We start from the raw sequence: 26,459 nt of genomic DNA on the forward strand, positions 1-26,459 counted from the left end.
CCAGGGCTAGTAGGCAGCACCATGTCTGTGAGTACCTGGGATCATTCTTTCTATCCATCTTTATTGAAATGTGGACACTACTCACCTCTAACCGTCACATCCAAGTTCCAGGCATAGGAAAAATAGGCGTAAGAAAAGCGTTTCTTCCAGCCCGTTCAGCCCCTTCTAAGGAGTTTTTCTGGAAGCCTCACTTCTGTTGCCTCTCAGTCACCATCCCTTATAGGCACAGGAGGCAAGGAAGCATGATTTTTAGCTGAGCAGATTGTATCCTGGTAATATGGGGTCTCTGTTAGGGATGAGGGAGAGTGGATGTTAGGTGGACTGGGAGCCTAATTTGCCCCAGATGTTTAAAGAGAGGTCTTGGGAGTTAAGACAGTATTCTTCAGTTCTGAGGCAAGGAGAAGAATGCACAAGGGAAATACTCCATGCTGGGGGAAGTGTGAACAGATGTGTTTTATTTGTTTGTTTGTTTTTATCGTGCTTTAGGTGCAAATTTACGAAGAGGATTTGTTTTACATTCAACATTTCATGTACATTTGGTTTCACTCCCCAATTACCATCTCCAACCCTAAACCACTCTCCTCCTCTCCCTTCCCAGTGACTCCCCCCAACCCCCAATCCCTGTGCCCTTCTTAGTTATGCACTTCTGTCTATCTAGCTTTTCCTCCTTATGAATGTTGCCCCTCTGGTGCCCCATGGCTGATTGCTGCAAGGGATGTATCTTTGTAAAGTAAGCGAGTGTATCGTCCTAGGTTGAGTGTTCTGCATGCAAGTCTTATTTACTGTTGGGCTGAGAGACAGCTTTTGGGAATGAATTTTATCCCAGGCTCGAAGTGTATCCCAGGGCCGTAGTCTTGGGGGTTCCACCAGACTGCATCCAACCAGTAATTCTGGTTATTATAGTGTTTTTAGATTTTGTTGCACATTTTTCCTCCCACTCTATCCAGGATTTCCAGTTTTGATCTCCTCCCAAGTGGTTGGCATTGGTAGCTGCGCACCATGTAGTTCTGGTCTTGAGGATATGTCCTAGGGCTGATAGTTTCCAAATGCCCTTGTTTTTCTTTATTCTTCTTTGCTTCTGACAGTAGGATACCATCAGCTGCACCTTAGATGGTCATTTGAAAGCTTTTAAGACCCCAGTCGCTACTCACCACCGTTGTGGAACAAGATTATGTTTTTTGTTGTGCCAGTTGAGTTTGGTGTCCCCCAGTACTGTGGTCCTGAGTTGGCAGATCCGGTGGATCTCTCTCCCTCAAAATCTGAAAGTCAATGAGGGATAGCTCTATGTTTGTCTTCTGCTGCTTTTGTAATGATTTTGGGTATTTTGTATCACTGTTACGTGTGCAAGATTAGCCTCAGCTGAATCTATCATTGGTCTAGGAATATTCCTGTTCACTGACCCCCATCTGAACTTCTCAGTTGTCTATATGTTTATGTGTAGCCTGGTGTTTTGTGTTAATGGTAATGCAGTGTTATGGATGCTGGTATTAGCCTCTGTTGTCTATATGTTATGTGCACAATTCGGTGGTCCTCCCTAGTCACAGACTCTTTCCATACCATCCCTCCCCTTACCCAACTTGGTGTGTGGTCCCTGACTAGTCCAAAATTATCCCCTTCTCCACCCTGGTTACCTACAAAGTGAGTTCCCTTCTCTAAGCAAACCCTTCCTTCACTTTTTACAGTCATGGGCTCATACACCAATTGTCCTTCTGCAATTGATGTGTTTCACTCAACATACTGTCCTCTAGATTGATTCACATTGTGAGATGATATGCATATTCTTCATTGTTCTTTACTGTAGCGTAGTATTTCATTCTGTAAATGTACCATAGTTTGGTTATCCATTCATCTGTTGATGGGCATTTAGATAGTTTCCATCTCTTTGCTATAATGAATTGTGCTGTGATGAGCATGGGTGTGCATATGTCTGTTTGTGTCCTATTTCTCACCTCTTTAAGATATATTCCTAGTGGTGGAATTGCTGGAAATGCTATTTCTGTTTTCAATTTTTTAAGGAAACACCATGCCATTTTATAGTCCCACCAACAGTGTATGAATGTTGAATCTCTCTGCAGCCTCACCAGCATTTGTTATTTTCTGTCCTGTTGAAATTTGCTAATAGCAAAGTTTGCTGGGGTGAGATGATACCTCATGGTTGTTTTGATTTACATCTCTCTAACAGATAATGACCATGAGCAATTCCTCATGTGTGTCTTGGCCACCATCATAACATCTTTAGTGAAATGTCTGTTCATGTCTCTTGTCCAGTTTTGAACTGGATTGTTTGTCTTTTTGGCATTAAGGTGTTGAAGTTTTCTATAGATTTTGTAGCTAAGTCCTTTGTCAAATATGTCAGCAAATATTTTCTTCCAAATATGTAGGTTCTCTTCTTACCGTTTTGATGAAGTCTTTCCATGCACATAAGAATTTAATTTTTAAAATGTCCCAGTTATCTAGCTTCTCTTCCACCTCTTGTGCATTCTGGGATACACTTGATAGTCTATTTATGACATAAATTAGGGCCCCTCGTTTTGCCCCCATTTTATCTTTGATGAAGTTTATAGTTTTGGGTTTTACATTTACATCTTTGATCCAACTTGAGTTTGTTTTTGTGTATCGGGTAAGATATGGGTGTTGTTTCATTTTTCTGCAATTAGACACCCAATTTTGCCAACATCATAATTATTTTTTCTATATCCTTAAAAATTTGGTTGGTATCTGGATTGGGATTGCATTAAATGTGTAGATTGCTTCAGGTAGTATTGATATTTTCGCAATATTCAGTCTTCCTATCTATAAACAATGCAAGTTCCTCCATTTATGTAGATCCCTTGTAGTTTCTTATAGTAGTGCTTCATGGTTTTCTTTGTATAGGTCTTTTGTGTCCCTGTTGTTGTTGTTGTTATGTGCCATTGAGTTGGACCTGACTCATAGCGACCCCGCTTTGGGTTTCCGAGGCAGTGTCACTACAGAAGTAGATTGCCCCATCTTCTATTTGAGGAGTGGCTGGTTAATAGTCAAGTGCCTTAGGCACTATGCTACCAGAGCTTATTCCTAGATATTTTATCTTTGTGGTAGCTGTTGTAAATGACATAATTTCCTGTATTTCTTTTTTTTTGAGGTCTCTTTGTTGGTGCAAAGGAACCCAACTCATTTTTTTATGTTAACCTTGTATCTTGCCACTTTGCTGAACCTCTCAATTTGTTCCAGTAGTTTTTTTGCTGAGTATCTTTGGTTTTCTATGTACAGGATCATATCATCCATGAAGAGATACCTTTAGTTCCTCGTTGCCAATTTGTATGCCTTTTATTTCTCTTTCTTGCGTTATTGACCTGGCTAGGACTTCCAGTGCATTGTTAAATAGGAATGGTAATAGAGGTCATCCTTGGCTCGTTCCCGTTTGTAAGGGGAATGCTTTGAGTCTTTCTCCATTAACAATAATGTTGGCTGTTGGCTCTGGATATGTGCCTTTTATTATGTTGAGGAATTTCCCTTCTATCCTTATTTTGCTGAGAGTTCTGAGCAGGAACTGATGTTGGATTTTATCAAATGCCTTTCTGTGTAGATTTACATGGGCATATGGATCTTTTCTTTTGCTTTGTTTGTGTGGTGTGGATTACATTATTTGCTTTTCTGATGTCGAACCACCCTTGAATACCAAGTATGAATCCCACTTGGTCAGGATGTATTATTCTTTTGATATGTTGTTGAATTCTGTTGGCTAGGATTTTGTTGAAGATTTTTATGTCTGTATTCATGAGGGATATTGGTCTGTAGTTTTCCTTTTTAGTGGTGTCTTTCCCTGGTTTTGGTATTAGTGTTATGCCTGCTTCATAAAATAAGTTTGGAAGTATTTTGTCTTCTTCTGTGTTCTGGAATAGCTTGAGTAGTGCAGGTGTCAACTCTTCCCTGAATGTTCAGTAATATTCTCAAGTGAAGCCTTTAGGGTCAGGACTTTTTCTTGTGGAAAGTTTTTTTATGATCCATTCAATTTCTTCCTTTGTTATGGGTCTATTCAAGTATTCTATCTCTGAGTGAGTTAGTTAAGGCAGGTCTTGTGATTCCAGAAACTTGTCTATCTCCTCTAGGATCTTGAATCTTTTGGAGTACAGTTCTTCATAATATTCTGCCAGTATCTTTTTTATGTCAGTTGGTTCTATTATAGTGTCACCCTTTTTGTTTATTATTCTTGTTATTTGTATCTTCTTTTTCTTTTCTTTTGTTAGATTTGCCAGTGGTTTGCCAATTTTGTTAATATTTTTGAAGAAGGTGGGGCAATCTGCTTCTGTAGTGATACTGCCTCGGAAACCCAAGGAGGGGTTGCTATGAGTCAGGTCCGACTTGACGGCACATAACAACAAGAAGAACACCTTGTTTTGATTTTTTTGTTTCTATTTCAATTATTTCTGCTGTAATCTTTATTATTTCCTTACTTCTGGATACTGTAGGTTTCTTTTGTTGTTGTTTTTCTAATTATTGGAGTTGTTAAGTTAGAGTGTTGATTTTGTTTCTTTCCTATTCTTTTGAAATGTGTATTTATTGCTACAGATTGACCTCTGAGTAGTTTTCGGTATGTCCCATAGATTTTGGTAAGATGTATCCTCATTCTCATTTGTTTCTAGGAATTTTTTTCTTATTTCATTCTTTATTTCTTTTATTACCCAGTAGTTTTTGAGCAGTGTATTGTTCAATTTCCACGTTTTACCTTTGATCTTCCTGTTATTAATTTCTAATTTTATAGCATTGTAGTCCAAGATGATGTTTTTGAATTTATTGAGTCTTTTTTTTTAATTGTGATTTAAGTGAAAATTTACAGAGCAAATTCAGTTTCCATACAGCCATTCACATACAATTTGTCTCATGACATTGACTACAAGTACCCCAATGACACAGCTCCCCTCTCATTTCCACCCAATAGTTACCTCTTCCCTATGTCCATCCCTCCATGCACTCCTGAGCTGCCTCTCTGTGCGCAAACAGCCGTTCTTTCCCCCATAATTATTCTCTCCAAGGAGCGTATCTACCTCAGATAAATGTTGAACTTATATGCCTGTCTTTTGTTTGGCTGGAAGCCACAGGTGTGGGTTCAGTTCCATACCTGAAGGGCATCTAGGGGCCATAGTCTCAGTGGTTCCACCAGGCTCTGTCAGGCCAGCAAACCTGGTTCCCCCCCCACCACCCTTTTTTTTTCCAAATGATTTTGAGTTTTGTTCCACATTGTTCTCCATCTCTATCCAGGATCTTCTACATAGATCCCCTTCTGGGTGGTTGACAGTGGTAGCCAGGCACCATCTAGTTCTTCTGGTCTCATAGTTGTACAGGCTGCAGATCGCATGGTGTACCAGTCGCCAGGACTAATTGTTCCCATGAATCTTTCGTTTTCTTCTTCTTTGCTCTGGGTGAAGAGATACCCATCATTGCATCTAGATGGCTTCCTGCAAGCTTTTAAGGTCCTAGTTGCTACTTGCCAAAATAGGACGTGGAACAATGTTTTGTGTAGTATGTTATGACAATTGAGCCTGATGTCCCCTGTGACTATGATCCTGAGCCCACTGGTTCAACTATTCGGTACATCTGGGTAGCTGGATGTGACAAAGAAGTGACTACAACCTTGTCCCTTGTCAGCTCTGCTGTACTCCTGGGAATTATTACAGATCACGCAAATACCCTTATAGGACCACTGTCTGCCAACCCTATGCATAGCCTTAGGTACACTCCTCGCTTCATAGACATGCCTACTAGTTCAGCCTGTCCACCCATCTATCCACCCATATACCCATGTTTGCCTTCACTGACAACGCAGTATTTTATGTGCAAAAGGGTTTATCTTTGTTGTCTTTATCTCCCTTGTACCTGTCTAACAGTTCCCTCCTCTCCCCTCCCACCCCTGGTAACCAACAAAGAAAATTTCCTTCCATAGATAAATCTTTCCTTTATCTGAAGATTTATCATTTTACTTTGAGGTTACCCTGTGATTTATAATTTTCTCCCCCAGTTTAGAACAGTCCATTGTATCTTGCAACTCCCTTTACGTCCTCACCATTTAGAAGTTCTGTAACTACACAGTATTTTCCCTCTTTTTGGTTTGTAGTTGTCCTAACTTGCCAATTGATGTCTCTGGTTCTCTGTTTACAATCTTGTAAGCTTATTTTACTTTAGATATGTCTCTAACTGTGGTTTCTGGGTTATGTTATCTTGTGTATTAATAGTAAGTTGTTGTTTGCTATTTTTGTTTCTCTATTCAGAGGACTCCCTTTAGCATCTCTCGTAAGGTTGATCTGGTTTTAACAAATTCCCTTCGTTTTTGCTTATCTGGAAATGTCCTAATTTCACCATCATACTTGAGGGACAGTTTTGCCGGGTATATAATTCTTGGTTGAAAATATTTCTCTTTCAGGCTTTTATGTATATCATCTCATTGCCTTCTCGCTTATATGGTTTCTGCTGAGAAATCAGAGCTTATTCTTACTGGTTGTCCTTTGTAAGTACCTTTTTGTTTTTCCCGTGCTGCTTTCAGGATTCTTTCTTTTCTTTGGTTTTGATGAGTTTGATGATGATGTGTCTTGGTGATTTTCTTTTGGGGTCTATTTTGTTTGGGGTTTGTTGAACTTTCTGAATGGATGTATTCTCCTCTTTCATCATATCAGGGAAGTTCTCCTCCAACAAATCTTGGTCAGTTTTCTGAGTGGTTTTATTTTTCTCTTCCTGTTCTGGAATTCCAGTGACACATAGGTTACTCCTTTTGATGGTATCCCACATGAACCTTAAGCGTTCTTCATTTTGTTCTGATCTTTTTTCTGATTGATCCCTTTCCAAAGAAGTATTCAGGTATTTGTCTTCAATCTCAAATCTGTCTTCCATTGCATCAATTCTACTCCTTTACCGTTTCAATGTGTTATCTATTTCTGACAATTTAGTTTTAATCTTCTGGATTTCTGTCTGTAGATTTAGAATCATTTCTAATTTTTAATTTATTTTGTAATTTTGTTCTTGGATTTTCCTCCAGAATTCTTCTGGAGTTTTATCTGTGTTTTCTTTCATTTGTCTCTCAGTCCTTTGAAGATACCTAAATATAATTCTTTTGAATTCCTTATCAGAGAGTTCTAATGCTACTGCTTCTTCAGGGATATGTTCTGGGTCTGTATCCTGCTCCCTTGTGTCTATCACTTTATCTTGCTTGCTTGTGTGACTTTGATGGTCTGTTATCTCTGAGACATTGTGGCGTTGTTGTATTTAGATCACCGTTAACTGTTTGTGAAGAGCAGCCAAGGGTGAGTCAGGCTCTTCCTGGTGGTTGTTTATCGTTGGACCATTGGTGGAGAAGGAAGTGGTAGTTCTTACTCAGTAAGTGAAGCTGCAGGCGTTGTGGGTGTAGTTGTGTCATATGGAGACTGTTGCTGCCTTCCACTCAGTTAGACAAAAATAACAATTGAATAACCATCAAAAAAGTAAAAGGAAATGGACAAAAAATAGACTATGTAATCGCACAGGAACAGTAAGCAAAAAAAGAAAAAGGGAAAAAGAATTAAAAAAGTGCAATATCTGGGGATAGGGCAATAAGAGAAAAAAGGTAGAGAGGGAGAATAATGAAGAAAAAAATGGGAAAAATGCAGAAGGAAAAACATGGAATGGGGTTAACCATGAGAAAGAGAAAAAAAAATTGCAACCAGGAACAGGGAAAAGAAAAAGTGCTGAAAAGTAGAACTTGGGAGGGGAAGAATAAAGAATAATAATGAAAAGGACAAAAGTAATCATAATAATAGTAGTTTTAAAATAGACAAAAACAAACAAACTAAAAAACTGAAAAAAGAAAAAAAAAAACAATGGGGGCAGTGCGGGGCAGGGCACCCAGTCTCCATCTGAGTATGCAGACTGGGATGAAATTCCTGCCAGCCCAGGAGGTGGGTGGGAATGAGGGATGCCTGCACCTCCATTCACCAAGAAGTTGTAGGGTATAAAAGTAACAATGGAAATGTCGTACCTTTCCATTCGTCCACATCTGTAATGTTCTTGAGGTTCCCAGCAAGTGGAGCCTGTACTTAAGTCCCTGGAATCTGGGAGAATCCTGTCGCTTTAAATATTTAAAATAGTCAAGCCCCTTGTAAACATTCAAAATGGTTGCACCCTCGGGACAGGCAAAAATCCACAGCTCAGCCTTCCTTCCTCTTTGCTGCTTCTCCCTTTATTCACCAGCCACCAGAGAATTCCTCTGTGCAGTCCCTAGGTAGCAGTGCTGAGTTTTAGGTTAATTCTTGGGTCCTTTCGCCACTCGGCAATATGCAAGCTCGGCTGTCAGGATCGCTGCCAGACTGTAGCTCTGTTTCTCTTCTTTTTTGGTGTTTTCATGCAAATTCTTCTGCTACTTGGAGTTTAGTCCACTTCTATATCCTTCCCTTCCAGGCTCAGGGGTCTACGATTATCTTCTGTGTCTGTGTTAATTGGTCCCCCTTTTCTTTGCTGAAGAGGGTCTGTGCAGTCTTTCTGCCTATTCCACCATCTTAACAGAACTCCCCCTGAGGCCTGTTTCATGTCCTAACATATGATCTATTCTGAAGAATTATCCATGTGCACTGGAGAAGAATGTGAATTGAGCTTTGCTTGGGTGGAGTGCTCTCTTTATGTCTATGAAGTTGAATTGGTTGGTTGTGTTGTTGAGTTCTTCTGTAACTTTGTTGAGCTTTTTTTGTTGTTGTTCTGTCCCTCTTTGAAAGTGATGTGTTAAAGTCTCCTACTGCTGTTGTGGAGTTGTCTGTTTTCCCTTTCAAGTCCATTATTACTTGCTTCATATATTTTGGAGCACTTTTGTTGGGTGCATAGATATTTATTATAGTCATGTCTTCTTGGTCAGTTGACCCTTTCAGCATTATATAGTGTCTGTCTTTGTCCCTTAAGCTGTTTTTCACCTTAACGTCTGTCGTATCAGAAATTGATATTGCCACTCTTGCTGTTTTTTGGTTACCATTGGCTTGGTATATTTTTTCCCACCCCTTAACTCTTAATTTGTTATCTTTGTGTCTGAGGTGGGTGTCTTGTAGGCAGTATATCGATGGGTCTTATTTTCTCATCCAGTCTGCCACTCTTTTTCTATTGACTGGTGCATTTAGTCCATTCACATTTAGTATAATTAGTGATAGTATGAATTGATAGCTGTCATTTTATTTGTGGTTTTCGTCATGTTGTTGGAGATTTTCTTATCACAAATACTTTAATGTACTGAGTTAATTTTGTAGTCAACTAGTTTCCTCTCTTTTCTTCTTCACTGTTGGTTCTGTGCTTACTAACCCCATATGTATTCCTTCCTTCTGGGTTTGCTTAGGGAGATTATTAAGTTTCTCTGTGGTTACCTCAGAGTGAATTCTTTTTTTCTTTTCTTCTTTTTTTTAATTGTGATTTGGGTGAAAGTTTACAGAGCAAATTCACTTTTCATACAGCATTTCAAATACACTTTGCCTCATGTAATTGACTAAAATTTACCACACTGCAACAATTTCCCTCCCACTCGCTTCCCTTAGTTACATCTTACCTGTGTCCTTCCCTCCATGCACTCCTTCCCCCTCAGCTGTCTCCCAGTACATATACAGCCCTTCTATTCTCCCATGATTGTTCTCTCCTAGGAGTGTATCTACCTAGTGTAAATTTTCACATCATATGCCTATCTTTTGTTTGGCTGAAATCCACAGGAGTGGGTTCAATTCCAGACTTCAAGGGCAGCTAGGGACCATAGTCTAAGTGCTTCCACTAGGCTCTGTCAGACCCATAAACCTGGTCCCTTTTTATTTTTTCCCTGAATGATTTTGTGTTTTGTTCCACATTGTTATCACTCTTTATCCAGGATCTTCTACATAGATCCCCCTCTGATTAGTTGAAAATGGTAGCCAGGCACCATGTAGTTCTTCTGCTCTCATAGTTGTATAGGCTGAGGATCACATGGTGTAACAGTCACTTGTACTAATTGTTTCTATGAATTTTGGGTTTTCTTCATTCTTCCTTGCTCTGGATGAGAGACCCATTGTTCGATCTAGATGGCTGCTTGGAAGCTTTTAATATCCCAGGCTGTACTCGCCAAAGTATGAGGTAGAACAATGTTTTCTGTTGTATGTTATTCCATTTGAGCTTGATGTCCTCTGCGACCATGGTCCCAATCCCACAGGTTCAACTGCTACCTCCCTCTGGGTAGCTGCTCTGGGTAGTTGGCTGTCCCCAAGAAGGGACTACAACCTTGTCCCTTGTCAGCTCTGCAATACACCTGCGAATTCTTATAGAACATAGCAATACACTTGTAGAAACACTGCCAACCCTGTAGATGGTCTTGAGCATACTTCCCCCTGCATGGATATTCCTTATTGTTCTGCCTGTCTACTCATCTATTTACCCATATATCCATGTTTTCCTTCACTGACAGCGCAGTACTGTTTGTGCAGAAGGGTTCATCTTTGTGGTCTGTACCTCCCATGTACTTCTCTATGTATTCCTCTTCCTCAGTGCCACTGTGTTGATCACTCATATTTGGTACTTGCCCTACTCTTCACCCAAATCAATACTTGTCTCTCTCTGTCTAAAGATTTGCCTCTCCTCTCTTCCCACACCTAGTAACCAACAAAGAATGTTTCCTTCCAAATATAAACCTTTCCTTGACTTTTAATAATAAAGGACTAATAGAATATTTGTCCTTCTGTGATTGACTTACTTCACTGAGTATAATGCCTTCCAAGTTCATCCACATTATGTGGTGTTTGCAAGAGTTTCATAGCATTCCATTGTGTATATGTACCATAGTTAGGTGTTCATCATCTACAGAATGGATGACCAAGGTTGTTTCCATCTTTCAGCTATTATAAATAGTGCTGCAGTGATCATGGTGTACATATATCTGTTCTTGCCCTGGGTCTCCCTTCTTTAGTATATATACCTAGTAATGGAATGGCTCATTCAAATGGTATTCCTAACTCCAACTTTTCTGGAATTGCCATACTACTTTCCATAATGGTTGTACCATTTTACAGTCCCACCAGCAGTGTATCAGAGTGTCAGTCTCTCCACGTCCTGTCTGTTGTTGTTGTTGTTATGTGCCATCAAGTCAGCCCTGACTCATAGCGACCCCTCCTTGGGTTTCCAAGGCAGTATCACTATGGAAGTAGATTGCCCAATCTTCCTTCTGAGGAGTGGCTAGCATTTTTTATTTTCTGTCTTATTGAACTTTGCTTCTAGTGCTGGGGCAAGATGGTATCTTCTGTTGCTTTGATTTGTGTCTCTCTAATGGCTGATGAGGAGCTCTGGTAGCATAATGCCTAAGGCACTTGACTGCTAACCAGAAGGCTGGTGGTTCAAACCCACCAGCCTCTCCTCGGAAGGAAGGTTGGGCATTCCTACTTCCATAGTGATACTGCCTCGGAAACCCAAGGAAGGGTCACTGTGAGTCAGGGCCGACTCAATGGCAAATAACAACAACAATGGCTAATGATCGTGAACATTTCTTCGTATGTTTGTTGGCTATCTGAATATCCTCTTTGGTCGATTGTCTGTTCTGTCTTCTGCCCATTTTTGAGTTGGATTATTTGCCTTTTTTTGTTGAGGTGTTGGAGTTTTCTATAAATTCTAGAGATAAGTCTCTCGTCAAATATGTCATTGCTAAATATTTCCCCCCAATCTGTACATTCTCTTTTGAATCTTTTGGAGAAGTTTTTAAAACAAACCAAACCAAACCCACTGCCGTCAATTCAGATCCAACTCATAGTGATTCCTCCTTGGGTTTCAGAGGTGGTATCACTACTGAATTAGATTGCCCAGTCTTCCTTCTGAGGAGTGGCTGGTAGGTTTTAACCAGGTAGTAGTCAAATGCCTTAGCCATTATGTCACCAGAGCTTTAATAGCACATACAAATTTAATTTTTAGAAGGTCCCTGCTAAATTTAAAGCAAGGAGGCCACTTGTCCTGACCTCCTCTAACCCCATAAGAGGAAGACAGAATCAGTATCAGTAACCCAAGGCCTATTCCTGCAAGGCCAGACATGCTGCCTCCCTCCAGCCCTTTCACCAACCGTTCCACCCAAAGCACCTCTCTCCTGGGTTTGATAATTCGCTGCAGTGGCCACACAGAACTCACTGATTACAGGGTTTATTAGGGAAGCACCAGGCTAGGATTCAAGTTCAGGAAAAATGCTTAGTCTCTATCCCAGCCCACCATCTCTCAGCCACAGTCTCAGTCTCTCTTCCAGCACTGCGTTTTCCTCAGTGTGTCACTCAGCAATGCGTGTCTATTGCATCTCTTTCCCAACAGTGTGTGTCTCTTTCAGCAGCACGTCTTCCTCAACTCATAGTTTTAGGTTTCACATGTAAGTCTTTGATCCATTTGGTGTTAGTTTTTATGTATGGTGTGAGGTACAGATCTTATTTCATTTTTCTGCAAATGGATATCCAGTTTTTTCAGGGCCGTTTATTAAACAGACATTCTTTCTCTTCCGCATTTAATGGATTTTTGCCCTTTGTGAAAGATCAGCTGACCATAGGTCGATGGATCTATTTCTGGGTTCTCAGTTCTGTGTCCTTATCTTATTCTTATTGGTTGTCCTTTGTAACTTTCCATTTTTCCCAAGCTGCTTTCAGGATTCTGTCTTTGTCTTTCATGAGTTTGATGATAGTCTGTCTTGGTGATTTTGTTTTGGTGTCTATCCTGTTTGGGCTTCATTGGACTTCTTGAATGAATATATTCACATCTTTCTTCATATCAACAAGTTCTATTCCAACAAATCTTGGACAGTTTTCTCAGTGGTTTTATTTTTGTCTTCCTGTTGTGGAATTCCAGATAGACATAGGTTACTCCTTTTGATGGTATCCCATATGAACCTTGTTGTTTTTGTTGTTATATGCCGTTGAGTTGGACCTGGCCCATAGCGACCCCTCCTTGTGTTTCCAAGGCAGTATCACTACAGAAGTAGATTGCTCCACCTTCCTTCCGAGGAGTGGCTGGTGGGTTTGAACCGCCAGCCTTCTGGTTAGCAGTCAAGTCCCTGAGGCACTACACTACTTTGGTCTTTTTTCTGATTGATCCCTTTCCAAAGAAGTATTCTGGTATTTGTCTTCAATCTCATTAATTCTGTCTTCTGTTGATACAGTTCTACTCCTTTGCCTTTTTAATGTGTTATCTATTTCTGAAAATTTAGTATGAATGTTCTGGATTTCTGTCTGTAGATTTTGAATCATTTCTAATTTTTAATTTATTTTGTCATTTTGTTCTTGTATTTTCTTGTGAAATTGTTGTACGGTTTTCTCTGAATTTTCCTTAATTTCGTCAGTGTTTTCCTTGAGCTGTCTATCAACCCTTTGAAGGTATGTAAATATAATTCTTTTAAATTCCTTATTGTAGTTGTTATATGCTTTTGAGTCAGACCTGACTCATAACGACCTCTCCATGGGTTTCCAAGGTGGTATCACTTCAGAAATAGATTTCCCAACCTTCCTTCTGAGGAGTGGCTGGTGGGTTTGAATAGCCAGCCTTCTGGTTATCAAGTCAAGTGCCTTAGACACTATGCCACTAGAGTCCCTAAATTCCTTATTAGGGAGTTCCAATGCTGCTTCTTCCTCAGGGATGTGTTCTGGGTCTATTTCCTGTTCCTTTTTTTCTACCACTTTATCTTACTTCTTTGTAGGGACTGTTACGGTCTGTTGTCTCCAAGACATTGTGACATTGTTGTATTCAGATCTCTGTTTAACTGTTAATGAGAACCAGTAAGTGTGAATCAGGCTCTTCTTGGTGATCGTTTGTCATTGGCCAGTTGGTAGAGAAGGAAGTGGTGGCTGTCACTCATTAGGTGGAGCTGCAGGGAGTATGAGTGTGGTTGTGTCGTACGGGCACTGTTCCTGTCTCCCACTCATTTAGACAAAAACAACTATTGAAAAACTATCAAAACTGTAAAAGCAAGCATTGAAAAAACACACCATTTAAACACACAGGAACAATCACCAAAAAAGAAAAGAAAAACAATGTGCAATATCTGGCGGATGGCAGTAAGAGAAAATAGGTAAAGTAGGAGAATAGTGAAGAAAAAAGTGGGGAAAATGCAAAAGAAAAACAAGAAACGGAGTTAACCATGAGAGAAAAAATTGGAACCAGGAATTGGGAAGAAAGAAAAAGCTGAAAACTAGAACCTGGGAAGTGAAGAATAAGGAATAATAATACAAAGTAGAAAAGAATAATAATTTTAGAATAGATAAAAACAAACAAACTAAAAGGAAAAAAAAAGAAAAAATCAAGGCAGGAGAGGCACCCAGGCTCTGTCTCAGCATACAGACTGAGGTGAAATTCCAGCTGGCCTTGTTGGGTGGGAGTGAGGGATGGCCGCACTTCTGTTCACCAAAAGGGTGTGGGGTAGAAGAATAACAAAAGGAGTATTACACCTTTTCAGTCATTGGTGTCAGAAATGTCCCTCTTGTTCCCTGCAAGTGGAGCCTATTCTTAAGTTCCTGGAATCTGGGAGAATGCTGTCACATTAAATATCCAGAATGGTCAAACCGCTTGTAAACATTCAAAATAGCTGTGACCTCCAGAGAAGCAAAAATCCACAGCTCATCCTGCCTTCCTCTTCACTGCTTCCCCTTTTATTCACCAGCCACCAGTGCAGTCCTCTATGTAGACGCTGGCTAGCAGGGCTGATAATTAGGTTAATTCTTAGGTCCTAACACTATTGAACAGTATCCAGGCTGTCTGTGTTGTCAGGATCACTACCAGACCGCAACTCCGTATGTCTGCTTTTTTGGTGTTTTCATGCAAATTCTTGTACTAGTTGGAATTTAGTCCACTTCTATAGCCTTCCCTTCAAAGCTCAAGGTTCCATGATTATCTTCTGTATCTGTGTTAATTGGTTCCCCTTTTCTTTGTCTGTCTTGTCTTTCTGCCTATTCCGCCACCTTACTGGGAACTCTCTTGGAGTGAATTCTTGTCTGTTTTTTGGAACATAGGATATTGTCTTGTATTCCCGTCCATTTGGAAGTTATGTACCTAGAACTTTTAATCCTTTTATTTGTTTTGTTGCTTGTGTTGTGTGCAGATTGAATCCCTTGTATTTTTGAAACAAAATGTTTTATGGGATTACTTTGAGCTTTTATTTCTAATTTAGTTTTAGTGTTGAGGTCACATGTCCCGATTTTAATTTATTTCTCTCTGTTGTGTGTTCTCTATTGGAAGGAAGGAGTTCCTTAAGAATTTCTTGTATGGTTGGTCTGTTTTTCATAAAATCCTGTAATTTTTGTTTGTCTGAGAATGTCTTGATTTCACCTTCATATTTGATGGACAGTTGGCTGGATATAGAATTTTTGGTTGGAGTGTTTTTTATATGCTGTCCCATTTCCTTCTTGCCTACATGCTTTCTGCTGAGTAATCAGAATTGGCCTAAATGCTTGTCCATTGTTGGTGATATTTCTTTTTTCCTAGGCTGCTTGCAAGATTCTTTGTCTTTGGTTTTGGAGACTTTGATTATGATATGTTTTGGTGACTTTCTCTTGGTAACTTTCCTATATAGAGTTCATTGAACTTCTTGGAGATCCCTTTTCTGCCTTCTGATATGTGGGAAATTTTCTTTCCATATCTTCCACAATTTTCTGGGGTTTTTTTGATTTTTTTTTTTTTGCCTCCTCTTTTTCTGGTATTCCAGTGAGAGGCGTATGTTGTTTCTTTTTATGTCATCCCATATAACTTTTAGGTTCTCTTCATTTCTCTTCAATCTTTGTTCTAACTTTTCCTCATACAGGCTAGCATCAGGGGATTTTCTTCTCATCAAGAAATGTATTTGTCAGCCAATTCTGTTGTACTCTTTTGTCCTTTTTCTGTCTTGTCTAACTCTGTAATTTTAGTGTTATCTTCTGGATTTCTAACTGCTCTTTTTGTATGAGTTCTGATTGTGTATTTATCTTTTTATTTTGTTCTTGGGTGGTTTTCCTGTATTCTTCCAGGGTACTGTCTGTCTTCTCATTGATTCTGTTTGTGCTTTCCTTGAACTCTTGTAGAGTTCTATATACATGTCTTCTAAATTCTTTCTCCCATAATTCTATTACCTCCACTTCCTCCATGTTTAAAGAAATTTTTCTTTTAGATTTTTTTTCTATTGTATTATCCTGGTTTGTTTGTTTGTTTGATTTGAGGTTGCCCGTTTAACTGTTAGTTATATATTGATTTGTTTTGCCTTGATTTTTATATTTAAATGTTTTTGCAAGGGTGGAGCTGATGTATTTTATTATTCTTTTTGTTATTTATTCAGGTGTGCTGGGCTTTTGGGCTGTTTTCTTTGTGTTGATGGAGTCACTGTGGAGAATGTGGATGCAGGTCCCTGTTTATCATTGAAGGGGATTTAGATTTGGGACGAGCAGTTTGAACAGATGTGTTTTAGAAAGAGTGATAGGGTGTCTTAATTGCAAATGGTGGTGCTTTTTCTTAAATTAGTCCCCTCAGGGTGCAGCTCTCTAAAGTTTAATTTGTCGTTGTTGTAGATAATTAATTTGTCTAATTACAAATGTGCTTACTTTTATATTGATCTGAATTTTGATACTTTATATATTTAACATCACTCGAATCCCATTAATAATTAGCATCATTTTATTATTTTAGTTCTTTGGAAGTAAAATTCTATAAAGGAGTTAAAATTAATAGTTTAATAAGATTCACTTACTTTGCATATTTGTCACCTAGAAAGCTTTTCATGATTGCTCAATATTGATAATTTTAAATACTTACTCATTAAAAACATTCTATAAACCAAAAAAACAAAACCCACTGCCATCGAGTCAGATCTGACCCCTAGCGACCCCTCTTTGTGTTTCCAAGGCAGTATTACCACGGAAGTAGTAGATTGTCCAACCTTCTTTCCGGGGAGTGGCCAGTGGGTTTGAACCACCGGCCTTCTGGTTAGCAGTCAAAATAGATGATTATCCTGTGAACTTTTCATAACAAATTTTTTGGACCCTGTTCTATATGAATATTACAGGTGGCCGGCACGCTGCAGCTTTAACTGTCGATGGCAAAGTGTTTTCATGGGGTGAAGGTGATGATGGAAAACTTGGACACTTTAGCAGAATGTAAGAATATTTTCTTTAGTCTTACTTGGTCATAAGAAAGTGTTACTGATAATAAGAGTGTGTTTTTGTTGTTATGTACTACACATTAAAGTAGGATAGATCATTTGTATCAATGAAGCTTCAATAAGTTTTAATTAATATGGTTTGTCTTATGGTCTGTTTTGAGATTTCATAGTTGAGTTAATTTACAGATTAAATATTGACTAAATGTCAAATAATATAGATTTCCTTTTTTTTTTTTTTTAAAGAATGGAATGGTTTAAGAAAGAGTGGTCTAATTTTGTCTTAGGAACTGTGACAAGCCCAGACTGATTGAGGCCCTGAAAACAAAGCGCATCCGGGACATCGCCTGTGGGAGCTCTCACAGTGCAGCCATCACATCCAGCGGGGAGCTGTACACCTGGGGCCTTGGAGAGTATGGCCGTTTAGGGCATGGGGATAATACTACACAACTGAAACCTAAAATGGTGATTATACACATTTTTGTTGCTTATAGAAAGCTTTACCATCTGGTGATCTCAAAGAGATTATAATCCTCAAATCTAGGGAAGTTCATAAAGACATGTGCATTATAACTTTCAGTCTGTAGAAAAATTTCTCTTACTTTCTCAGTGCTTGATTCTTTTTTAAATTTGTGATTGAGTAGGTGAAAGTCCTTCTTGGTCACAGAGTAATCCAGGTTGCATGTGGAAGTAGAGATGCACAGACTCTGGCTTTGACTGATGAAGGTGAGCTCTAATTGTAATTCTGTACTTTTGGGTAGATAGGATTGTTAAGAAGCGCTGGCTTGAAGAATACTGTTTTTTTTGTTTGTTTGTTTTTTAAATCTAGGTTTGGTATTTTCATGGGGTGATGGTGACTTTGGAAAATTGGGCCGTGGAGGAAGTGAAGGCTGTAACATTCCCCAGAACATTGAACGATTGAATGGACAAGGGGTTTGCCAGATTGAGTGTGGTGCTCAATTTTCCTTGGCTCTTACAAAATCTGGAGTGGTGTGGACCTGGTAGGTAAAGTTCCATATTATCCCAGAAGCATCTATAGTTGGAGGGGTCATGTGCAGGAAGCTATCTGATTTGTTTGTTATTCACACCCTCAGTTCTCACCCCACTGGATTGTGGAACCTTCATTTTCTTATTTAACCGTCTGTCTTTGGCTTTCTTTATATATACTGAGTCAAGATTAATAATAATACTACAGGAAGAAATTATCAATTATATCTGTGTCATTTTCAAAGAACACTAAAAAATTTAGGGCACTTCTTTCTTGTTTGGATGAGGTTTAAGGGTTTCTTTTGATCTCTTACTGTACCAGATGCCTAGCAATGAATAGGGGGAAAACTAATTTCTGATTTCTTTGATCCTGAAAAAAATCCATTTGTTTTTCTTGTGAAAGCTTATTTTATTGAAGTATGAAGGAGTGGAACAACCAAAATTGACCTTGGACAGCATGGCAAATAGCATGTTTGACTGTTGTAACACAGAGACAAGTTTAGATGGAATTACAACACATAGGGTTTTTAGAGGTATTTCAGGTTGGTTGTCATGGTTTTAATCTCTTTATATGAATACATGCAACAGTAACTTGAATATTGTAACATGTATTACAATATGAAGTATCTTCCTAGCACAAAAAGAGTTAACTTGAATTAATGATATATGATTGTATAACAATTCCAGAGACCTTAAATACTTGGTGTGATATCATCACTGAGCTTGCTCTAAAAGCTGTAAAACAAATGATTGTTTAATTAGGTAGCATTGCCAAACTGTAACACGTTACTAAAACTCACACTGTTGACCTCTTTTTAGGGGCAAGGGGGATTACTTCAGGCTGGGTCATGGCTCTGACGTCCATGTGAGGAAGCCTCAGGTGGTAGAAGGGCTGAGAGGGAAGAAGATCGTGCACGTGGCTGTTGGTGCCCTGCATTGCCTAGCTGTTACTGACGCAGGGCAGGTAAGCTATAGCCACCTGTGGCGATGCTGACTCCAGGATTGATGATGGTCATATATAATGAAATAAGGTAATTTTTAGTATCTATGGAATCATGAGGGTGGGACTGCACACACCTTGTTCACTAGTACTTGTTTTGCCACTTGTCAGCAAATAGTGGGAATGCAGTAGAATACTCACTGATTGACGTATGTTAGGAAATAGTGGAATTTCCCAGTTAAAGTAGTTGAATCTACACTCCACATGAAAATATGTAAGACTGTTATTGTTGAATGTACTCCTTTTGGTTAAGGTGTGAGTAGTAGTTTACATTAGAGGATGGATGCCAGCTGGAAGTTGTATTTGAGAGGGTTTACTCATTCTTCTGCTTTGAGAAGCATGACAGACTTGTAAATGGTATGTATGTTTTTTTAAAATTCATCTGTTGTTGTTGTTGTTGTTATGTGCCGTCGAGTCGGCCCCGAATTCATCTAGACTATAAAATTATCACACTAATATTTTTTAAACAAAATGAACTTAAAAATGACTTATACTTTATAATTCTATAATATTAAGAAGAAAATTACTTGAAATATGAGCATATTATTTTTGATCATTTCTTTGTAAAATAAGGACAAAAGAAATTACTGCGTTCAGCTAAAGATAGAACTTTCCTTGGTTTCTAAAATAGGACAGAGTAGATGGATAACTGGATTGATATCAAGGTAAAGCTCATTTATAATCATGGCAAGTTTTTCCATGGTTAAATTTCCCTCAGAATTATAGTACAGGCAGTCCCTGGAGTATGAGATCCATTCCTGTGTGTCTTTAAGACTTTGTAGGTAAGTCGGAAGAGGTGATACAGTGCTTATTTAGCTTTACTATAGTTCAAGAAACTTGAAGGCTTCTCAATGATTTAAAAGTTGCATGTACAGCAAATGAAGGTGATTGTGATGAAGAATTTACTGCGAGTGGTGGCACAGTGCTTAAGGCATTTGACTCTCACCAGAATGTTGGCAGTTCAAACCTACCAGCTGCTCCACAGAAAGAAGATGGAGCAATCTACTTCTGTAAAGATTTATTGCCTCAGAAACCCAGTGGCTGTCGCCATGAGTCAGAATTAACTCAGTGGCAGTGAGTTTCTTTTTTTTTGTTTTTTTTTCGAGGGGTTAGTTAAATTGTCTTAAGACACGTATTAACTTGAGTGAAAGTAAGGGTAGTATACAGTAAGGATGAGATCAGCACAAGGTGATCAAGGCAAAGCAGGACCCTGGGAAGACCACAAGACTTTATGGCAACAAAAGTAAATACTAGCATATACATTCCTGCAGTGACACTAATAAAAATAATCTGCAAGTGGATATGTAGATAGATAACGCAGGCTGAACAGGTATGGGAAGGCAACTACACTCATGAATGTATGTAGGATTGTCAGGGTATTTCTACTTATCTATTTATATGTGTTGCAAATATATCCATGAATATAGTAGAGCATACCCCAGGGGTAAAGTTATGAAAAGATCTTAGCCATAACCAAACACCTTAAGGGAATGAGTCGCCAGGCCTGGCGCCTCAGGACCATAGTATCGAGGCACATCAAGGTCAGTTGACATGACATAGTTCACAAAGATAGTGTTTTATATACTACTTTGGTGAGTAGCAACTGGGGTGGGGTGTTAAAATCTTGTGAGTGGCTATCTATTAGTCTCTCTGTGTCCAGAGCAATAAAATTGAAGAAAATAAATAATGCAGGGAAACACTTAGTCCAGAGGACTAATGCACCATGCAAACTTCAGCTCTGACTCTGAGACCAGAAGAACTAGATGGTGCCCAGTTATTACTACCAATCTCTCTGAAAGGGATCACAACAGAGGGTTCTGGATAGAGTAGGAGAAAAATGTGGACCAAAACTCAGAATCATAAAAAAGACCAAGCTTACTGCCCTGATAGATACTGTTGGTACCTCTGAATACTGTGGCCTTTAGGCACCTTCAACCCTGAAACTGAATTTACCCCCATGGCTCAACTTTCAGATAAATAGTAGACAGGCCTGTAAGGTGAACAGTAACCCAAAGGAGGTATGCGCTTTTTAGAGCATTCAACCATACAAACAAAATGAGAAGGGCACCATTTACCCAGAGATAAAGCTCAAAAGGCAGTAATGGATAGGAAAGGAGGACAGATGGAAACAGAAGCTACAGGGAAGAAGTGGGAAGACTGCTGTTACATTGTGGGATTGCAGGGTCATAAAATAAATGTATATAAATTGTTGAATGGGAAACTAATTTGCTCTGTGAACATTCACCCAAGTCACAACAAAAAGTTGAAAAACAAAAAAAAAGTTAGGGCAAACTTACATAATGGACATGGAGGAGTTGTCTGTAAGTCAGTCATTTGTAACCTGGGAAACTTTCTTGTACACAGATGGCCTTTTTCTAAGTTTTTGAAGTGGTTTTGTCTTTCCTTTTAAGAGCTAAATTCTTGTAAGTGCCTGTGTATACTTCAAGCATTTTGAAGTAGATTTGGCATATATATTCTGGAAGATTGAAAAATTCTAATTTTTTTTTTTTTTTTAAAACAGGTATATGCTTGGGGTGACAATGACCATGGACAACAGGGCAATGGCACAACCACAGTCAATAGAAAGCCCACACTTGTACAAGGCCTTGAAGGGCAGAAAATCACACGTGTGGCCTGCGGGTCATCCCATAGTGTGGCGTGGACAACTGTTGATGTAGCAACGCCTTCTGTCCATGAACCAGTTCTCTTCCAAACTGCAAGAGATTCTTTAGGTGCTTCCTATTTAGGTAACACAGATTTGCATTTTATGAGATTCTTCTCTACATTATAAAATTGTATCTGTTTAATAGCACCAGCTGATTAGGGAATAGTCCTATATTAACTTTCCATGGAAAACTTATATTAGACACTGATGTGATGTATGCATGCTGAATGATAACTTTAGAAGAAAGTATGATGCTGATTCTCTATACAAATGAATAAGATCCTTCATAATCACTGCTTGTTAGTGTAGACACTATGAGGCTACTTTTTATTTTTTAACATCTTTGTTCAGGTATAACTGATAAAGAAAAACTGTATGTATTTAAAGTATATACCTTGATCTGTTTTGACATATGTATGCATTGTGAATACATGACCACAACCCGAACTTCACTTTTCCTCCCCTAACCCCTTCTCTATTCTACTGGAAAGCTATCTATAATTACAAATCTGCTTGCATTCTCTAGAATTTCATATAAATGGAATCAGAAGTATGTACTCTTTTTAGAATCTCTCTTTTGTTCAGCCAGTTACGATTATTTTGAAATTTCTCCATTTGTGTTTATCAGTACTCCATTTTTCTTTATTGTTGAATAGTGTTTCACTTATGAGTATACCATAATATGTTCTTCTATTCACTTGTTGATGGATATTTGGATTGTTTGTAATTTTTTACTATAAAAATACTAGAAATACTTTTTACTATAAAAATTGCTGTGAGCATCCACATACAAGTCTTTTTATAGACATACAATAGCATTTCTAATTCGGTGGAATAGTTGGGTATTTACATTTTTAAGATACTGGTAGACTGATTTGCAAAATGGGAACCACGAACAGTTCCAGAGTTCTCCATTCTTATGAGTACTTTGTATAGTCACTTTTTTAGTTTTAGCCATTTTCCATTTGTATTTCCCTAACAAATAATACAACTCTAGGAGTGCTTATTTATCAGCTAAGAAATTTGGAAGACAGTGACCTGTCTAACAAACCAGAAAAGATCTATATTCATGCCCATTCCCAAAAAAAGACGATCAGAGAAAATGCAGAAATTATTGAATGTCTTTAACACCTCATATTAGCAGAATTTTTCTGAAGATAATTTAAAAACAGCTGAAGTCATACATAGACAGGGAACTGTCCAGAAGTTCAGGCCTTCTTCAGAAGAGTCTGTGGAATGAGGGATATGATTGCTAATGTCAGATGGATATTGGCCAAAAGCGGAAGATAACACAAATACATTCCCTATATTTTATTTATTACACAGAGGCATTTGATTTTGTGCATCATACCAAATTATAGGTAATTTTGCGGAGAATACTTAATTGTGCTTGCATGGAACCTCTACATGGATCAAGAGACAGTTGTTTGAAAAGATGTATTGATAATTATTGGTGATTGGAATGAGAAAGTTGGAAACCAGGAAGCATCAGTGGTTGGAAAATACAGCCTGGTGGTAAAAATGATGTCAGAAATCACATGATAGAATCTTTCATGACCAATGACTTATTCGTTGTGAATTCCCTTTTTAAATAACATTAATAGAAACCATATACATGGATCTTGCCAGATGGAATACACAGAAATCAAATCTACTGTATCTGGAAAGAGGTGATAGAGAAGCTCAAGATCATCAGTCAGAACAAGATCAGGGTCAACTGCATCAGACCATCAACCTCATATGCAAATTTAAGTTGAAGATGAGGAAAATTAAAACAAGCCCACAAGAGACAAAATGCGACCTTGAACATATCCCACCTGAATTTAGAGACAATTTGAATAATAGGTGTGATGCATTGAATACAAGTGACTGAAGACTAGATGAGTTACGGGATGTGACATCAAGAACGTCACACATGGGGATTTCTGGTAAGAGGGCGAAATAGACAAGCTACACACTCTTGAACAAAGAAAAGAGAAACCAATTGACAGAGATACAGAAGATAATCCTGGAGCCCTGAGCTTTGAAAGGAAGTATACAGGAGTGAATTAGGCATCAACTAGTGGAAAAACCTGAATGAAAACAGTGACTACGAAGACGGACAAAACTGTAGACTGTCAGCTATTTTGATGGCACCAACAACCTGAATATTTCCAAGTGGTGTTGGGACGTGAGAAATTACCTAAAGATCGGTCCTGGTCACCAAGGGCTGCAGGGACTATTGTGCAGGTGGCTGATGACTAGGAAGGGAAGCAGGAAAGAGGGAGACAATCTGAGCTGTGGACTTTGGGCTGTGTGGAGGGCGCAGCCATTTTGATTGTTTATAAGTGGTGGCCATCTTGGATATTTAAAGTTACCGAGAGTGCAGCCATTTTGAGTGTTTGCAAGAGGCAGCCGTTTTGGATATTTAAAGTGATAGCATTCTCATTTGAATTCCAAATGAGAGCTAAGAGTAGGCGCTGTTTGCCAGGGACAGCAGGTACATAAGGGAGGCTGACAGTAGGCAAGAAGACAGGTGGTGAGTGTATAAATGCTACCAACTAGTGAATAGAGGATCACTGTACTCTCCTTATGTAGATAACATCCAAACAAAACAAAGATAATGAAAATTTTGGGCAGATCACTCCAACGTTGTTCTGTAGTAAATTACCTGGTATGGTTTTCTAGCCATAAGTCTTTGTAAACTCTGTGGGGGAATTTGCTGTGAGCAAATTGAGGAGCTCCTGATTGTTAAAGTTATCCACCTGGGGGTATTTATGTTGGGTGTAACACAAAGCAATGTTCTGGGAGGTTTCTGCTCTCTCTCAGGTGTTTAGAATTCTGATGTTATGATTGAGTTTGGCCACTGCCAGGCTCAAAAGGAGGCCTCCTAAAGGCAGAAGAACTCTGTCTCTCTGACTGCTGGTTGAGGAAGATGCTGAAAGAGACACGTGCTGCTGGGAAAGGGATGCAAGAGACGCATTGCTGAGTGAAATACTGAGGGACACTCACTGTTGGGAGAGAGACTGTGAGAGACTGTTAGGAGAGAGATTGTGAGCTGGGAGAGAGACTGAGCGTATTTCATGAACTTGAATTGTAGCCTGGAGCTTCCCTAATAAACCTCATAATCTGTGAGTTCTGTGTGGCCACTGCAGTGAGCTATCAAACCCAGGAGAAAGGTGGTGGGTGTTTTGGGAGGAACAGTAGGTGAAAGGGCTGGAGGGAGGCAGCTTGTCTGGCCTTGAGGGAATAGTCTTTAGGTTGCTGGTGGTGATTCTGTCTTCCTCTTATGGGGTTAGAGGAGGTCAGAACATGTGGCCTCCCTGCCCTTTTTGCAAATGTACAATCACCATTGAAACATAACACAAAAATGTCACAACGTCTCAGAGATAACAGAGTATCACAGTCCATACAAATAAAGAAGATAAAGCAGAGAAACAAGGGACCAGGATACAGACCTAGAACACATCCCTGAGGAAGAAGCAGCACTGTAATTCCCTGATAAATTTTAAAAGAATTGTATTTGGTGCCTTCAACAGATTGAGAGACAAATCAAAGAAAACACTGACAAAATTGAGGAAAACAGAAAATTCTAGAACAAGTTTGAAAGAAAGTAAAGTAACAAAATGACTAAATAAATGAAAAATTAGAAATGATACAGAATCTACAGATAGAAATCCAGAAGATCAATACTAAATTTTTAGAAATAGATAACACATTAAATGGGCAGAGGAGTAGAATCAAATCAATGGAAGACAGAATTAGTGAGATTGAAGACAAATGCCTCAATACTACTTTGTAAAGGGGTCAATCAGTAAAAAGACCAAAAGAAAATGAAAAAGCTTAGGATTAATGTAAGATGCCATGAAAAGGAATAACTTATGGGCTATTGGAATTCCAGAAAAGGAAGAGACAAATGAAACCACAGAGAAAATTGTCAAAGATTTGTTGGAAGAGAATTTCCAAAGTATGATGGAAGACTGAAGAAGACGATTCAAGAATTTGGGGAACCTCAAACAGGATAGACCAGAAGAAAAGCACCAAGATATATCATCATCGAACTTACCACCCAAAAACTAAGAAAGAATCCTGAAAGCAGCACAAGAAAAACGTAAAGTTACCTACAGGGGGCAACTAATAAAGCTAAGCTCGGATTTCTTGGCAGAAACCATAAAAGCGAGAAGACATTGGGATGGTATATGTAAAACCTGGAAAGAAAACCAAGAATTATATACCCAGCAAAATTGCCCCTCAAATATGGTGAAATTAGAACATTTCTTGATAAGCAGAAATTAAGGGAATTTCTTAAAACCAGATCAACCTTACAAGAGATGCTAAAGAGAGTCCATTGAACAGAGAACCAGCAGCGGCAAACAACCAACTATTAACAACACACATGATGACATACACCAGAAAGCAACGAAATTGTAAACAGTGAACCAGAGATGTCATTTGACAAATGAGGACAACTCCAAACAAGAAAGAGGGAAAAAATTGTGTAGTTACAGAACTTCTAAATGGTAGGGAAGTCAAGACAACTACAAAGTAGAATGTACTGTTCTAAACTTGGGGAAAAAATTATAAATCACAGGGTAACTTAAAAAAAAAAAAAAAAAAAAGCTAAACCTTCACATCAGAGTAAAAAAGAGGACCAGCACAAAATCATACTGCCTTAAGGCACTTGACTGCTAAACCAGAAGGCTGGCAGTTCAAAACCACCAGCCAGCCACTCCTTGGAAGGAACATGGGGCAATCTACTTCCG

General features: G+C 38.8%; 1 protein-coding gene across 1 annotated transcript in view; it reads left to right on the forward strand.

Annotated features, from left to right (window-relative positions):
• The window catches only part of HERC2 (HECT and RLD domain containing E3 ubiquitin protein ligase 2), a 554,454-nt gene that overhangs the window by 368,488 nt on the left and 159,507 nt on the right, over positions 1 to 26,459 (forward strand). The window contains exons 57-62 of the mRNA XM_007945978.1: positions 16,973 to 17,063; positions 17,353 to 17,530; positions 17,710 to 17,791; positions 17,895 to 18,066; positions 18,872 to 19,016; positions 21,574 to 21,799. Coding sequence (XP_007944169.1) covers positions 16,973 to 17,063; positions 17,353 to 17,530; positions 17,710 to 17,791; positions 17,895 to 18,066; positions 18,872 to 19,016; positions 21,574 to 21,799 — 894 coding nt within the window. The remainder of the gene's footprint in view (positions 1 to 16,972; positions 17,064 to 17,352; positions 17,531 to 17,709; positions 17,792 to 17,894; positions 18,067 to 18,871; positions 19,017 to 21,573; positions 21,800 to 26,459) is intronic.

This window comes from Orycteropus afer, unplaced genomic scaffold (assembly GCF_000298275.1).
Source record: "Orycteropus afer afer isolate SDZICR_OR568_19922 unplaced genomic scaffold, OryAfe1.0 scaffold00146, whole genome shotgun sequence".
Taxonomy (NCBI): domain Eukaryota; kingdom Metazoa; phylum Chordata; class Mammalia; order Tubulidentata; family Orycteropodidae; genus Orycteropus; species Orycteropus afer.